This window comes from Accipiter gentilis, chromosome Z (genome assembly GCF_929443795.1).
Source record: "Accipiter gentilis chromosome Z, bAccGen1.1, whole genome shotgun sequence".
NCBI classification, from domain to species: domain Eukaryota; kingdom Metazoa; phylum Chordata; class Aves; order Accipitriformes; family Accipitridae; genus Astur; species Astur gentilis.
The window spans coordinates 18,397,120-18,414,564 of NC_064919.1; the positions used below are offsets into that span (position 1 = coordinate 18,397,120).

The 17,445-nt window shown below is 43.2% G+C and overlaps 1 protein-coding gene across 1 annotated transcript in view; it reads right to left on the minus strand.

The window, feature by feature from the left end:
- The window catches only part of MTAP (methylthioadenosine phosphorylase), a 33,541-nt gene extending 22,882 nt beyond the window's left edge, over nt 1–10,659 (minus strand). The window contains exons 1-2 of the mRNA XM_049795890.1: nt 10,559–10,659; nt 4,292–4,378 (exon numbers count right to left, since the gene is read on the minus strand). Of these exons, the coding sequence (XP_049651847.1) occupies nt 4,292–4,378; nt 10,559–10,582 (111 nt within the window). The 5' untranslated portion in view covers nt 10,583–10,659. The remainder of the gene's footprint in view (nt 1–4,291; nt 4,379–10,558) is intronic.
- Between the last annotated feature and the right edge of the window lie 6,786 nt (nt 10,660–17,445).

The following is a 17,445-nucleotide window of genomic DNA, read 5'->3' on the forward strand; positions in this document are numbered from 1 at the left end:
ATACTTCTGTTCCCACTCTTTTTCCCACAAGTTCTTCCCAGTGCTGTACCTCTCTAATATTACCTCAGTTGCAGTCAGGAGCTTTGAAATGCTGATAAAGTAATAGAAACTTCCAATGGAACAATCCAAATTCAAAGCTCTAATACAGTATTTTTAAAGCAGGACTTAATAAAAGGCCCAATAAAAAGTTGTCAAATATTAATAATTCATATACATATTTAACTACTTCCCCCTTCCACAAAATCCAAGTCAGATATATATTATTCAGTGTTGCAAAACAGAAAAGGAAGCAAAGAACCCTGGACAGTTAACCCTAAATTATGACAGTAATAAACAATTGAAATAAATTCCCTTTGTCTGCAACATAAATATGCATAAAGTATTGTTCACGTGGTGCTTACAGAATTCATTTTTTCCTTGGTCTCACGTCAGAAGCAAGCTGGAACAGAAAATAGAATGAACAAGCAAAATAAAAATCTAATGAAAACCTGAGATGGAGAGGTATCTCATAAGTTCCCCAAGCCTTCATTTAACCTGTGACCTAGTCTAGGAACCAAAGGATGTACATCATTTTGGGGAGGCAGAAGAGGAGCTTAAGTGTCACATTACATCGTCTGATCTTCCTGATGCAAGCATACAAAGCTCATTTGTGAGGTGGGCCCCCTGCTGCCCCTACTTTGCCAGATATACCTATGACCAAAAAAAGGGGGGGCACCTAAAATAATTTTCTAAAACAGGAAGATATTTTGCTGTTTTGGGGAAAGGTGATTCAGAACCAAGTTCTGTCATCCAGAAAGTAAAAAGATCTAACTAAAAGTATATTCTGAACAAAGTTTTATTAGTAGCTTCAAAATGCAATGATGAAGATAAATGCTGTTGCAAGCCATTTTCTTATCCTATAAGAGAACAATGTTTTCCACATCTGGAGTTCGAATGTCAAAAAGTTTTAGGGTATTTTCCATAGAATCCAAATTTTTGATGCAATTCATTGGTCATTCCACCAATTCAATGGTGGAAGTGGGCAAGGGAGAAAAGACAGCTGGAATATTAACAGCTGTAAGCATATTTATTTTTTAAAAACCTAATGTACTGCATTTTCACTAGTATTACTAATGTAACTTGAAAGATCACGGGAGGACCAATGTCAGTACAGAGAACTGCAAAAATTCTCATACTAGTTTCCTTTAAATTTTTCTATATTTCACCTGAAAAAAATATCCCCACATTCCCTAGTGATGTAAGTTTTGTTATTAAATGATTCTTAGGATTTGAGAAGGCCAAAGCAGAAGACAATTCAAGGACTCTATATGAACAAAATGTAAGCTATTATTCTGCTTCTAAAAGTAAAGAAACAGCATTAAAGAAATGTCTATTTTGCTGTTGTCAAAGGTGGCAAGGAACGTCACCACCAGAAAGGCTTTCAGCTAAAAGTCTTTTGGCTATGTCCTTGCCAAGAAACTTAAGCATTAAAAACAAAAATTTAAGGAGAGTACAACTGTACACTTTGCATTTTTACAGGATAGAATGAAATGGACCTATTTTTTTTTTTAACTATGCCTTGCATTTTCCTTTTGGCATTCAGACATTCATTTTCTTTCTTCCTAGTTTTGCTTGAAGTAAAATAGGCTTGATGTTGTATCTCTAATTCTCTCAGCAATTAAAAGAGCACAAAGTTCTGAACAGTTTATTTAGACTAAGCCCTTTACCTCTTAAAATGTCAGGCAGTTTATCTCTCCATTGATGTCACAGCTCTATGATAAAGCATCTTTATGGAAGAAAAATCCCAATTTGGTTTTATTTTGGTAACAATCCAGAACAAGGCACACCTTTAGGAAAAAATACTAACATAAACCACAAACTTCTAAACTTTACCAAGCACACTTCAAAAAAAGTTCTCATTTGCCCTTTTGCATTTGGTAATAGCTGCTTCTCTCATCTCTGTTCCAAAATGAGAGAGACAGGCTGTGTAACACCTCCTTCCTGAATGCTGAAAAGTTTCAGCAGCAAAATAAACAAACATTGATCCACCTAATGATACCAATTAGATTTGTGAAGTTTGTTTCTGCTTCAATTTAAGTCCATGAACTTGACCCACTCAATGCACTTTATGCCACTGCAATTTGTGGTCTAAGCCCTGTGTGTCTTACATTAAGGCTGACCCACCAGTTTCTCCACGAGAATGAAACTCCATTCAAACAAGTTAATGAGATCCTATGCAGGAGTTAATCTACATCAAACAACCATCAGACTGGCGGCCTGAGTTCTTATTAGTTCAGCTCTACAGGCAGAGAGAAGAGAGACAGGCCAGCAGGGATAAGGACAAAAGCTTGCTGTTTTGCTGTGCTCCCTTTCACAGATAGAGAAGCCCCAGGAAGTTGTAGTTTTCCACCCAGGTCAGCTTGACAGTCCCAGTTCAGCTCACCACAGTATCTAGAATCCACGTGTTCCATGACATCTCAGTTATAACACCCCGCCTCCTGCCCTACACAGAGACAGGATATTCACAAGCTTTTTCTTTAAGTTGAGCCTATGTTAAATGCATATAATACACAACCTCAGACACAGCCAGTCCATTGATCAAGGTTTCTCACAAACGACAACAGGCAGCCAAGATTTATTTTCCCCTATTCATGTGGATTCTGTGAAGAACACAATTAAAAAGACAGTAGCTAAGCTGCTTCCTAAATGACATTAAAAAAGCCTTCCATACTGACGAAAGGTGCAGGATTGAGGAAGCTTTTTCCACTCCCTTGTGCAGAAGCCATCCTGCAGGTACTCCTACTCTTCTCAGCAATACTAAACCCTGCTGTAGGCCACCTACTGCATCACAAAAAATTGGGCCACCTACATCCTATTGCATCCCAGTGCTGTGACAGAACAGCCCTCCAAACGCTGTGCTGCCACTGTGCCCTTAACTCTGATCTGAAGAGATGCTGGTGAAGGAGGTGAAGAGTGTTTCATCCTTCCTGGATACAAAGGCTTCAGTTACTATCTGCTACAAGCATAGTGCTATTTTTGCTTTGTGAGCAGTCTCCGGACACAGAGATGCTGTGACCGTCCATGACTCTCAAAAAAACAGGGAATGCAATGGCAACTGGTTTGGTTTAGCCAGTGGATTTCACTACAGACCAACCCTGGCTACCATTTGGAGAGCAGGCTACAGAAGATACAGGAGGCAAGTTCCCTTCATTCTCTTGCAGTTTGTTAACAGATTTTAAGGGATGGTGGAAAAGACAGATGTATAATTCTGATTATGTCTTCTCCTCCCTTAATCTTTATCTCCTTCCCCTTCTTGAGTGGTGCACACACAAACTGTGCTTGCTCTTTATGCTCTTATTTCCCCTCAAACCATTTTCACTGGAGTCACAGATTCAGATTTTCAGTCACACACCACAGCACTGAGCTTTCTGGCAAGCTTCTACCCATAAAATGGCTCTTGTTACCACATGCCAGATGTTTTATTCTACATATACAACCTTACACTGGTAGATTTCATAAGATATAATTCCAGTGGCAATTATAAAGCACCCAGGCTCCCCTGGTCTTATGATAATTACAGAATAGGTGAGATCCAGTTCTTCTATGAACTTCCTGTGTCAACCTGTCTTCCCCTTGATTTCCTGCCTTTAAAACTCTCTCTCATCCTTTGTGGTTTATGTTCCTACTATAAATGCATTGGGGTGAGAATTGCCCCTCACAACACACTCGGCACTGTGTATAGAGCAACACCTGTAGCCTCCACTCCCTTTTGCTGAGGAAAAGGGCTAAAGCAATGCGAAGGAGAGTTGGTCAAGAATACCTGTGCCACAGAAACAGTTTAAGAGCTTTGTTTACAAATCAGTTTCAAATTATGTGGTTGTAAGCATAACTGTAAGGAGAGCATTGGTATGTAAAGCATAATTCAGTGGTTACAGGGAAAATGGTGGCCCATATACCTCAAAGGACAGTTTTCTGCAATTCAGAAAGTTTCCTGGAGCGATCTGACATATACTGCAGATCACACACAAATTTGAAGACAGGGTTTATCCCTCTTGACTGCAAATTCAGGACCAAGTTTGTAAATTCATCCAATCTACAAACGAGAAGAGGTATAGTCTCCTTTGCACATCACCTTGGTAACACATTGTTTCTACAAACTAAGAATCACACAATATGTAGCAACTAAAAGGAAATACTCTTGTGACAGTACCTCCTTTACGCATTCACTTAACAGTCTGAAAATTCTTAAAGCATACAAACACCTTTAGAAACAGCAAAAAGTCTCGGTAATAAAAAAAGTAGTTATACAGACCTTGCCATAAGGAGTATCAACATATTTTTCTGTTCTTCCTTCTAAGATATCCGGATCATCCAGGCCAGTTCCACCAATAATTCCGATCTTACATAGAAAAATATGTATTAGTCTTCTTGAGATTACACTCCATTTAACAGCACGTCTGAAAAACTAACTAGGCAGCTACAAAATGTATCTTCTGCTTGAGATGGGGCTAGACTACAAATCAACGAAACATAATATACCCAGCAGTTTTCCAGAAAGGAAATTTCAAATGACTGATTTTAAACAACTGTATTTCACTTGCAAGTTTCTTACATTATGATTCTCCTCTTTAAAGATACCAAATTTAAAAAGCTATGGAACATGCACCAGATGTGCCAATTCATCATTTATTCCTGTTTTGGGTTTGGGTGGCGAGGTTTTGGTGGCAGGGGAGGGGCTGCAGGGGCAGCTCCTGTGAGAAGCTGCTAGAAGCTTCCCCAGCTCCAAGTCAAACCCGCCACTGGCCAAGGCTGAGCCCATCAGTGACAGTGGTAGCGCCTCTGGGAAAACAGATTTAAGAAGGGGAACCTGCAGTGAGTAGAGGAATTGGAACATGAGAGGAACCCCTCTGCAGATACCGAGGTCAGTTCAGAAGGAGGGGAGGAGGAGCGGGGGAGAAGGTTGATGCCCCTGCAGCCCATGGTGAGCCGGCAGGCTGTCCCCCCCCCCAGCCCATGGAGGGGAGTGGGGCAGCAGATGCCCACCTGCAGCCTGGGGAGAGCCCATGCCAGAGCAGGGGGACGCCCCCGAAGATGGCCGTGACTCCATGGGAAGGCCCGCGCTGGAGCAGTCTGTGACTGAAGGACCGCAGCCCACGGAAAGGATTCACGTTGGAGAAGTTCATGGAGCACTGTCTCCCATGGGAGGGACCCCACACTGGAGCAGGGGAAGAGTGAGGAGCCCTCCCTCTGAGGAGGAAGGAGCAGCAGAGACAAGGTGTGATGAACTGACCCCAACCCCCATTCCCCGTCCTCCTGCACCACTGGCAGGAAGGAGGTGGAGAGAACCGGGAGTGGAGTTGAGCCAGGAAGGAGGGAGACACGGGGGGAATTAAAATTTGGGTTTACTTCTCATTATCCTTGTTTTGATTTGATTGGTAATAAATTAAATTGATTTTGGTTTCTTCCCCAAGTTGAGCCTGTCTTTTGCCTGTGACCATAAGTGGTGAATAATCCCTCCCTGTCCTTGTCTCAACCCACGAGCTTTTCTTTATATTTTCTCCTCCTCATCCCACCGGGGCCAGGGAGGAGGAGTGAGCGAGCGGCTTCAGGGTGCTTTGTTGCCAGCTGGGCTTAAACCACAACAACTCCCAATATAAAAATGCAGGTTGTTATTTAGGAATGCCTCTAATGAGTGAGAAATACCTGTATAAAGCATATTATAACAAAGGCTTCTTGTTCACATGAGGAAAATCAGTCCTATACACGACCATACTGAATACCAGGCATTCCTATAATAGTAGTATACATACAAAATGATGAAAACCTTTTTTCAAAAAAAATTGTGTTGACTTGCCAAATCTAAGAACTTCCCCATTTCTCTAAGTAGTCTGCACAGCTTCTGAAAAGGGGGACAGCTCAACAGCATCTTCACAAGTGAAATAAAAAGAATCTGCTGACAATCTCACCTGCTGTGAGTACTGCTGGGTTTCTTCACATACTTACAATTAGGTCATCTGGTACCTAAGAAGGTGTAACTGCTCATTCAACTTTACCTGCAGCTGGGTCACTAATTGTTTCCTGTGTAGACATACTGGTGTCAGGTTTTATTCAACTCACAACCCTTCCCCAAGTAGAAACGTAACAGACTCTTGCTCCTCCTACTTCTTTAATGAAGTAATTTCAAGTATTTTCTTGCCAAATTTTTATGACACTGACCAACAGTTCCAAAGCATAAAGCAAAAGGGAAAAGAGATGGCAAAGCAAAGGGCCACTTAAATAAAATCTATTTTATTTCCTTAGGAGACCAGGCTAAAAGTTCCATGTTGTGTTTTGATACAACTTGTAGTGAAGAAGCATGAAGTGACTCACAATTACCACCTATCTGTCATGCTTTAGTAATTACTGATGTCTTGTTTTTGCTCATTGGTCATCTGGTCTAGTTCTTTTGCAAAAAAGGGGAAAGGAAAAAAGGTAATTTGAAACATATATTCTCACTGAGACTAGATTCACCTGTGATTTCATACTCCACCTAAAGAAAAATGCATCTGAATTTTCTTGTTTCTAGTTCATCATTGGAAAGTATCTTGTTTTTGTCTTTCTAGGGATAATTCCATTTTCAATCAAGTTGAGTTTTCTCTTGAGTTCAGAACACTTCTAGCTCTTTGGATGGAATGGGTACTGTCAGGCCCTTCATAACCTCAGGCTTAGTAATTATATTTAAAAATAATGTCACCTTTTATCACACATGGAGAAAATGCTACTGCTTTTTTTTTTTCCTCCAATGCGACCAGTTGTTGCAAAGTTTGTCTTACTTTTAAGCTGAAGAGTTCATATCGTGGCTTATGATTGCTCACCGTGGAAAAAAAAAAATTTGGAGCCATTCTGGTGTGAGTTACTACTGCATGGTTCCAGCACTATTTATTAAAGACAGGAAATTTCTCAAATAAAACCTCCAGACTTCAATGTACAACACCCCCCTTCCACAACACACACCCAACTGTCTCTTATTCTAGCTTTTTCTTAACTTTCACATTCATAGAGACCTCATTTGTTCAACCACTGTATTAGCTGGCTCATCAAGCCTTTTGTTTCAACAAGCAGAGGCTCTGTGGTCTTGGTTACACATCAAATACTTCTCTGAGAAAGCTTTCCACACCAGATGGTATAAAAGCTGATAAGCTGAAGTAGTTTTAAACAGATCTCCTGCTTCCTTTTGCTACCCCTCTGTGGAGCACAACGAGTAGTGCAAAGGAAAATGCACTAACTCCAACCCTGAATATATTATAGTCAAAGCATTAGGGAAAACCTAGATCGTTGCTTCCAGTAGTATGTTACTCATGTTGCTTATCTATCACAAATGTTCAGATTGTTAGATTGCTCATGAAAATCCTGAGAACTATACAGACTTCAGGATGAATAATTTTTTGCCTTAAGAACCATGTAAGAAGTGTGCAACAGGAGCAATCATAAAACTCAAAATGAACAGAAGGCCACCTTTAACATTGTTCATGCATGCATTCAGTCAACATGGAAGATTACTACATTGACAGAAGCCAGGATCAAAATGCTGCCTTTTGTTTTTAATCTAGAAAAAAAATGGTTCTTTCAATAACTTAACTAGTTTTAGTTTGCTATAATGCTTGTTTTCTTAGTGCCTTATGACTTAAGATTGAGACTATTCAAAAGCGAATGCTCATCTGCCTGAATTTTTATGTCTGGCAGAGCGAAAACTTGTCAGGACTGAGGAAAACAGTGCAAAGCTGGAGATAGCAGCCACATGACATGAAAGTTATTTTGCAATTGCAATGCTTTAAGCCCCTTATGAACACACAGATCCAGCACTGTAACAGACAGTTCCTGTACCAGAAAGCAGTACATCTGATCTGCTGCAGCACAGAGCTTGGTCTGTTCACAGCAGCATAGGCCTGGTGAGGTTGCTTTCAGATTTGCTCTTGGGCTCCCTACTCCTGTTGCTGCAGTGGCAGCAATACATGCTTGTGGTGCACCGTTCAGTTCCAGAGCAGGGTTTTACACCACCGGCCATGCTGTCAGAAATGGCAGCAGTGCAATGAGCTGGCAAAATACTCACAGCTCCCAGGGTGGAGAACCCACAGCACAGAAAAAACCTAGACTACCGTGAATTTGCTTTTGCATTCTGTCCTGGTTTGGGCTGGAATAAAGTAAATTCTCTTCTTAGTAGCTGATATAGTGCTGACCCAAATGAGCCAAAGGCCTGTTCCATACCATATTATGTTATGCCCAGTATACAAACTGGGGAGAGTTTGCCAGGGGGCAGCACAGTTCAGGGACTGGCTGGGCATTGGTCAGCAGGTGGTAAGCAATTGTATCGTGCATCACTTGCTTTGTATATTCTATTATTATTTTCCCTTCCTTTTCTATGCTACTGAACTGTCTTTATCTCAAGCCATGAGTTTTACTCCCCCCCCCCCCCCCCCCCGTCTCCAATTGTCTCCCCCATCCCAAAGGGGGGTGGGCAGGGAGTGAGTGAGCAGCTGCATGGTGCTTAGTTGCTGGCTGGGGTTAAACCATGACACCTTCCTCCTGCCTGCAGAACACCTTGGCAGCAGTTTGGCCAACCTTCCAGCCACCTTAGGCAACACCAGCTAGAGAAATGCTGGGCTTGCTGTAATTTACAGGAAAGCTACTACAGTAGAAGGAAAGTTAGCCCAGCAGAGATTTTTTGAAGCAGCTACTTCTCCAACCATGTAATGCCAACTTGAAACTGGCAGCTCCAACCCTAAAATTAATTTTCCCTCTCTGCAAGAGAATTATTTTTCATCCAGTTTACATAATTGCCAGGAGTATCAGCTGCATCTGGGGGCTGGAGACCCCAAAATCTGGTTCTATATTAAATTCTGCTTTACAGACCTTCTAGTGAATTATCAGAAGGAATGCAGCTGCTCTAGGCTCAGTGGGGAAGATATCCTGCCAAGGGACCTGAGGCCTATTTCCACCTAGCAGCCCAGGCATTGAAGGCAAGGGATGGCAGAGAAGACTTGACTCAGGGAGGAAAGTCTCAACTTTCCTGAAAAGGCAGCGACAGTCACATCTAGCAGTGACCTCAAGAATGAGAAGATGCAAGACTGTATGCTCAGTTCCAGACTTTGCATCCTATAAAGGGACATAACCTGTAAAAATTAACGGAGGCTGTAGCTGAGGTTATCTGGAATTGAATCTCAAGTAAAATGGCATTGCAGTGGAATGAAACATGGACTAAACCATAGTAAAATACTTGATCTCAAACAGTGGCATGAAAAGCAACAGGAGTGAAACTTAACAAGAAGTTATCACAACCCATAACTACAAAATCAAAAGCATTTCTCTGTGGGAGTCCAGATGATGGTCACACTTAAGTGTATGCCTTTCTTCACCTGCTGTTTGGTGAATTCCCTCAGATGGGTTCAAGCACAAGACACAGAAGTATCAGTGCAGTAACAGTCTACACTTGTCCACGTGAGGGTCTTAAGACACTAGTTCATGTTAAGCGTTGTCACGATCCGCTATGAGTCTTTGTGACAACTAACAACTAATGAACACATCTGTATTCCTCCTCTCTTGTTTTGGGGAGAATGAGAAGGGGAACAGGATGGCATTAAAAAGGAGATAAAGAGCAAGCTGTATACAATTGACAGTTAAGAGAATAAACCTGCTGTCACTGTAAAATAAAGACAGCTTATAAGTGATTTCTACACACCAAACCAACCGGGAGAGTCACATCACCTCAGAAAACTAATTCATGTTTTGGTCAAAATGCAAACCCACAGTATCAGCCTAACTGGCCTGCTCATGTCCGACGCAGGCCGTCAAGTTTTGCAGCCATTTTTTGAACACGCGGGACGGACGAATCTTAGGCTAAACTTTTGCACCGGCTCGCTTCTCCCGCGGCTTCGGGATTTGTGCCCGCTGCGAGAGTTACAAGCCCGCCCCGCTTCCTCTCACTGAGAAATGCGGCACGCCGCAGCCGGGTCGCAAGCGCCGAGAAGCAGAGGCCTCCGGCTCTCCTGTGAAAAAAACCAAACCAACCCGATCCGTCTCCTCCGGGACGGCCGCGGGAGAGCCCGCGGGGACGGCCCAGGCCGCCCGCCGGGGCACGGCCGGGAGCGACGCCTGAGGCGCGGGGGCTGCCCGTCCCGCGGCGGAGAGGCCCCAGCCGGGCGAGGCGGCGGCCTGGGGAGGAGGCGAGGGACGGGGCACGCTCGGCCCGGCGCCCGCCCGCCCGCCCCGGCGGCTCCTCTCCCGCCCGCCACCGCTGAGGGCCGCCGTCCTCCCGGGCCCGCTCCCGGCGGGCGGGGCGGGGCGGAGGCGGGAAGGGAGCAGGGAGCAGGGAGGGACGCCGCGGGCCAGGGGCTGCGCCTCCGCCCACGCGCTCGGCAGCGCCAGGAGGGCAGCGGCGTGGCCCGCGCGCCCTCCCGCTCCGCACGCCCGCTACGACAGCAGCGCCCCGGCGGGCGACAGGCGGGGAGGGGTTGAGGGCGGCGGTGGGTGGCAGCGGGCGGCACCGCCGCCGCCGCCGCCTCCTCCTCCTTCCCAAACCATGGCGGCTGGGAGCCACTCTTACCTTAACGGCCGCGGCGGCGGCCATGTTGGCGGGAAGGGCGGGAAGCGTGGGGCGGTGCCGCTGGCACCCGGCCAGCCGGCCAGCCCGCCAGCGCCGCGCGCCACGTGTGGCCCGGCGCGGCCCCGCCCCCGCTCCCCGGCGGGCCGACCCCGCTCCCCGGCGCGGGCGGGCGGGCGAGCCAGCCGGGTGCCGCCGCCGCTGACGTGCGCTCTTCGCTAGGTGGCAGCGCCCGCCCGCGCTGAGGGCAGGCCGCGCCGGCCCGCGGCCCCGGCGGCCTCGCCTCTCCTCTCCTCTCCTCTCTCCCCTCCCCTCCCCTGGCAGCTCCGGCCCCAGGAGTCGCCGGGGAGGCCCGGCAGCTCCGCGGCGCGGCAGGTCTGTGCCTGCGGCCCGAGCGGGAGAGGCCGGGGCGCCCGAGGACTCCGATCCCCGGGCCTGAGGGAGCCGTCTCCGGCTGCGAGCCCGACGCTAGCGGTTCCGCCTAATGCTAGTCAGACAGCTGGAATTCTTCAGGAAGCGAGTAGGAACACACTATGCAGAACAGCTCCTTGGAGTAAAATCTGGTTTATCGTGGTTTTGTGTCACAGCATACGACATAACTGCTTCCCCCCCCCCCCCCCCCCCAGGATATCTCCTCTCCGGAAGTGGACATTGCCATCCCATTATTTCTGAGTATTTCTGCTAACGTGGTGTTCCCGTACTTCACCAGTGGCCTTATCGGAACATCTCCAGCGTGCTTTTGAAACATCGCTATCACCTGGTCCGTAAGTCCTGAAATGTCGCTACGTCCTTGAAATGTATCCTCAGTGAAGGTTTTCATGCTTTTTTACAAGCTCTCTTCTCAGAAGTACTTTTATTAAGCCAACGAGAATGTTGCTGTTTTTAAATATCTCTTAAAATCGCAGCCAGGGCACCCATCCTGCTTTCTTTTTAATACTTCTGATCTGCACATTTACATGCGACCCTCTGGGAGTCTTCACTGACTGTGTGTAAAGGGAGCGATGCTGCAGCAGGTGGTATGCAATTGCTTTTCCGAGTTATGCTGCAGTTTTAGAAAACAGTATTCCACAAATATCGTGGGTAGACAGAAATAATTTATCTACTTAAATGTGTAAGCACATGCTGAAAATGCTAAGCATTGGCTTGGTCTCTGAAAACTGACTTTCAGATGGTCCACATTTCAGCTGGACCGCCTACCGTATTCCTGGAGACACTGTGGTTTATTTGACTTCCCCTGAAAATTCCTCAATTTGTGAACAGAGGGTGGAACTGAGCAGCACTGGGAGCACCCTAGAAAACAGTGACATGAAGCAAAACCTGCTGATTACTCCTGGATTGCCAGAAATGGCAAAATTTGACCAAAATTCCAGCTCTAACCTATGTGAAAATTCCTAGTTATAAATTAGGTATTTGTAACTAAGTGGAAGAGGTTTGTTTTCGATTAAAAAACAACTCATTTAGAGGTTTAATATGGTTTAAAGTAAGTGTGATCTTTTCAAGGCCCAAAAATGATTCTGAGAACAAACTGGAGCATGTGTTGCAAAAAAAATAAAGGGATTTTATTTTCTTTCTGAAGTACATCTATATAGAAAGTATGTATATTTAGCTCTCCAAGCTAAATATAGCTTCAAGTGATATGAAAAGATAAACACTGTAGCATTATATATTAATAATTACAGTTGTCCTGTTTGTGGTATTTTTCTCATTGCCACAAGCCCATACATTTAAGCAGAACATTCGTTTTACTGTAACACGATCTTACATTTTGAGAAACTTCAATAGTTTTGTTATATTTATGTATTATATTACTATAGATAGATATAAATATCAAATATAGAGCTTTCAGAAATAGCCAGTATCTTTTTAATTGGAAGTATTTATTTTTGAAAGTATTTGTCATAGATTTTCTTTAAAGCAACTTTATCTATCGGAGAGACCTCAGCCATTCAGACCTTCCATTCTCAAGTACCACTCAGTGCTACCTGTATATTAAAAAATGTCACGCATCTGCTAGTAAACGCAGACTCAGATTCACCACTGAATAGATGTCCTACATTTTATCACGGCTGAGAAACCTGCTGAGATCTGTGAGGCAGTTCATTGTATACCAGAGAAAAGATATTCCTGATAACTTAAGGCAGTAGCAGCTAGTGCTGAACTTTTATTCCAGCTGGAATTTGCTCTCTGTGCAGCTTTAAACTTTATCCTCTTGTCTTCAGTGTATGTTAGACATTTTCCTACACAGCTGGAATTTTTGTCACAGGGGCTGAAGACTTCTTACTGCAGTTCAAAATGTGAGACTATACTGATGAGAAATTACTTCAGAAAATCATAGTTTAATAAAGGGAGAAAGAAGTACATACACTTCTTCAGTCTGGTGCAGTATAGCCATAATACCATAATAAAGACTGAAATTTACCCTATTTTTCTCATTCTAGGTTGGCCTTTCTATTGAAGGTACATGTTATACTTTCAGTGCACAGAATCTTTTAGTGAATAATTTTTGGCAATTACTTCTATTTAATTCTACTGCAGTTTTCCTCCACTGAACTGCTTATAAAAAGCTGTGTCAGTTGTGTTTCAGTATTCATCTTTTACTAGAACTATGTGCAATCTTTTTGCTTTTCTGGTTCTGTTTTTTGCTTCTTTTTGAATATGAGAACTCACTTTGTTTAAATAGTGTGAAAATATTCACTATTTGAACTCTTGGGGACCATAAGTTAAAAGAGTCCTTTCTTACTCCCATTTAAAACTTGTGGTAGCTGTTCCTGCACAGACTGTTCCTGTGGGAGTTTGATACTGTAGCTGTCCAGAGAGGTACCACCTTTCCAACTTCATGCTTATTGACTCTCTAACTATAGTATTTCATAGGAGTATTAGTCTATGTAAAGGTCTATATATATCCAGGGTAAATCTGAACACAGAACAGCAAGAAGAAAAGCCTGCTTATGGTGAATTGTTAATGACATAAGTACTTCAAGAAATGTTGAGCTGGAAGCTCAAAAGAAGCTTCGTTAGATGGGGTGTCCGAAGATGCCTAGTCTAAGCCACTGTTTTTACACATTGTAGACAGTGGGTGGACAGCTTGTACTCGGACAAAGGAGCTGAAAAACTGGATTCTTGCACACAAACTAAGTACCTTTTCAAGTTTAACACCATGCTAATTTCAATTTAGCCATTAAATACTAAGGAAAACCTGTATCAATATGAAATTTTGCACTCCTTCAAGTGAGCTCACTGTGTATCAACAGCTAGTGAAATCCCATTACTTATACCAGCTTATAACTTAGGTTGAACCGTACATGCCTTTAAGCCTTCAAAATGATTTAACTGTTAAATAACAGGTAAGAAATAGTGCTTTGTGAAGTATTTTTAAATCCTTTCATTTCTGTAGACAATATGCTTTTGGTAACTCAGTTTTGAATAGCTTAAAATGAAAGTCCTGCTATAGGACTGAGAGATAGAGTCCACTTCAGTGACTGTTCATTAGTAAACTATAATCTAGAAATTCTTAATGCAGCATTTATCATACTGAGTAGTCAGCTTTCTACAGCAGCCATTTGAAATTGGAAGCAGATAATCAAACACCACCCCACCAAAAGCACCACCATAATTTTCAGGAAAACATCGTGAACATGGATGTTTAGGATGAACACATACCATTAAAAAGACACCGGTTACAGCATTACTAGAGAAGTTGCAATTTCAGTTCACAATTCCATTTATGGTGTTGCAGAAAACCTTGAAATAAAATGATAGCTTTGTATTTTCCCAGAGGGTGCGCTTGGTACTTCATATTCTAAATGATGAAATGTAAATCCATTTATCTGAATAAAAATGAGTTATTTAGTGGAGTTTCATTTCACTTTTTCAAAAATAAATGCACAGTGACTTGGAGTCTCTCTGCTTTAATGTCTCAGTATTTCAGGCGGCTGTGTCTCATGGACAGTGTTTCCTTGGATTAAGTTAAAATAACGTGTTGAGAACTAAGTGTCATTTACAACTTACACCACTCAAAAAATACAAAAGTACCGTTAGATGAAAATAAGCAATTTATACAAGAGATTAAGGCCCTTCAAATGTAAAGTGTCATTTTTTATGCCTCAAGAGAATTGTGGTGAAAGTCCACATGTTGTCAATACCTGAAAACCCTGTCCTTAGAAGTACTGATGGGAAGATCTGACAATTTAAGGTCCCTGCAACTACCTAGCAGTTTTGGCCATATGCCTGATGGAGTTGTGAAATCTTGGCCAAATGAACAGGAACATTCTTGTTTGTGTAAGAAGCACTTTAATGACACAAGTAGTATATTATTTAGTTAAATATAGAAAATAGTCTATGTGTAAGAAGATAATTCTTCACAGTTCAAACAAGGTTGGAAGAAGAGGCTGTAGTGTTGTGGGCAGGTAGTTAGAACATAGTGACCATTGAGTTTTACTCCCTTTTCTGACATCAAATACTTTTGTGCATTAATGTAATTTAAACTCTGTCCCTCCTGTAAAGTCATAATCTTGATTATAATCAGCCTTAACTATGTTGAAGGGGAGTTCAGATTAGCTGGAGTGTATTTGTGAAAATGCTTTGAAGATGAAAAGCACTGTATCAAAGGTCCTTTTTTTTTTTTTTTACAAAAGTTGCTGTAAAGAAATAACTACTGCATACACATAGCTGAGCTTGGAATTGCTTTTGCTAACGGTACTTCAAAGAAACAACATTAGCACTGAAGAGAGGGGAAAATAAATTCTCAGTGAAGTTTTCCTTCTGCATTCATTCATGTAGATTTCAGTGTCGAGATTTCCCATTATTGTACTTCTTATAGACTTTGTTGTTTCTGTCCTACAAATTAACAAAAATTTATTTCAATAGTGATAGAGTATTGCACACACATTAAAAGAAAAGCATCCCCTGTGTCCTTATGTATCAGCCAAGACCCTACTCAAAGAGGAAGCCCATTTTTACTATATGTTCTTACTATGAAACTGGCTTTTTCTTGCACAGTCCATGTAAACTTTACATTTTCTCCTGTATACTGGAAACAATTTGTTGGACCCTGTCCTCAAAGTAGTAATTAAAGATTTCAACTGGCTTCAAAGAAAAATGAATTACTGTGGTGCTAGGGCAAATAATTTTTAAGCATAAATAAAGGCTACTGTACGGAAGCATCCAAGCATCATGTTCAGGAATACGTGAAAAAGTGAAGTTTCCAGCTGATTATTATGATCCACTACCTAGAGTTTAGTGTTTCTACAGCTCTCCTGTGGATCAGAAAGGTCTGTGAACTCTCAAAAGCATGCCAACAAAAGGCTAGCTGAGGAAGTTCAAGCAACCTTTATCAATAGCTGAAGTGAAGATGGCTGTCTTCAGATTGACTCTGCTATGGAACTGTAATACTTTACATTTGTCCATCCATTTGCAAAATGAACAGTTGGCTTTTTCCTTAGTTGCAACAAGTGGAAGTATCTTCAAGGGACCATTTTAGCAACACAGAAGCACCAGAAAACCCCTTCCCTAGCATGGTTTTTCTCAAGGAGAAACCATTGAGAAGCTGACCTCACCGGCTTCAAAGCTGTGGTGTGCTCCTTGAACACTAAATAACCTTAGTGAAGTGAAGATTGCACAGTCCACAGAGCAAGCAACTGCCCACTGCAGGTGAAAGGATGAGAATTTTTCAGCTTACAGGTAGTTTACTGATGTAGTATTTTGGAAAGCTTCCATGCAAAGAAACACAACACTGTATGAGATCATGTATATAAAATTTACTACAAGATAATCGGGTCCAGAACCTTGACATTTGATGTTACTGACACAAGTTACTTAAGAAAATAAAATCCATGCTGCAATTAGACGGGAATTTCTTCCCGATTGTAGCGTACGGCCCCAAAGTCCCATTATCTTCAATGATGCCACAGAGAAAAGGGAACCCCAGATCATGTAGGAAATGATTACAGAAAATGAGTATTATTTTGATGATTAGCTGCACTGGTGTGCTGGAATTAAAGGTGCGTCCTTCTCCCTACTACTGCCCCCATACCAGTTAATTAGTTTTTGTGCATGAAGTACATGAGTGCATCCTTATCACCTGTGGATAGAAGTGCTTTTAAAATTAATCTAGGTAGCTATAGTATGAGCTATAGTATGAGCTGCCTCCTCATGTGGCTCTGCTGGAACTTGCTGATCTACCACATGCTTCTACTTCCAGCAACTTTTTTAACATGTGTATCAGCTTGGCTCTACATCCATTGCACAGATATTAAAAGGGGAAGAACGAAAAAGACTGGCATAAGTTTTACATTGGTTTACGCTGAGGTGTAGTTATTTGAACCCCAGACATATGTTGTTTACCCATACCTCCACTTTGACTCCGTCTTGACTTCAGGTGCCTTACTTGGCTCTGCTCAGGCACCGCTTCTGCATGACTCTGATGACTAAAAGTTAGGCCCGGGAGATCGCACCCCAGGGGACTGGCCCGGGAGGCGTGCTGACTCAGAGGCGTCTGACGCAGACTGCCTGGGGGTGCAGGCGTGCAGGTACGCACTGCTGGCCCCCTGCACCCTTCAGTTAATACATGCCCATCCCACACAGCCTTGCTGTGGATGGTGAGTTGCGGGAGCGGGGCCAGATCCTCGCCTCGTTTGTGCCTCTGCCTGCTCCCATTAAGTGAGCTCGTGGTCCTGTTTCTCTACGGTTAGACCCGGGGTCCGGCACTTCTTCTGTGGAGGTGAATAGGTATGCGGGCATGTAGCGCTTCGTTCTGAGGTTTGCTGGTGCTTCCAGCCAACACCTGGCTATGCTGCGCCAAATAAAACCCACATCACTCTTTCTTTCATGTGAGACCATTGCAGGTACAGCTTGTGTCCTTTAGCAACGTGTTTTAGCTCTAGCAGCAGAAT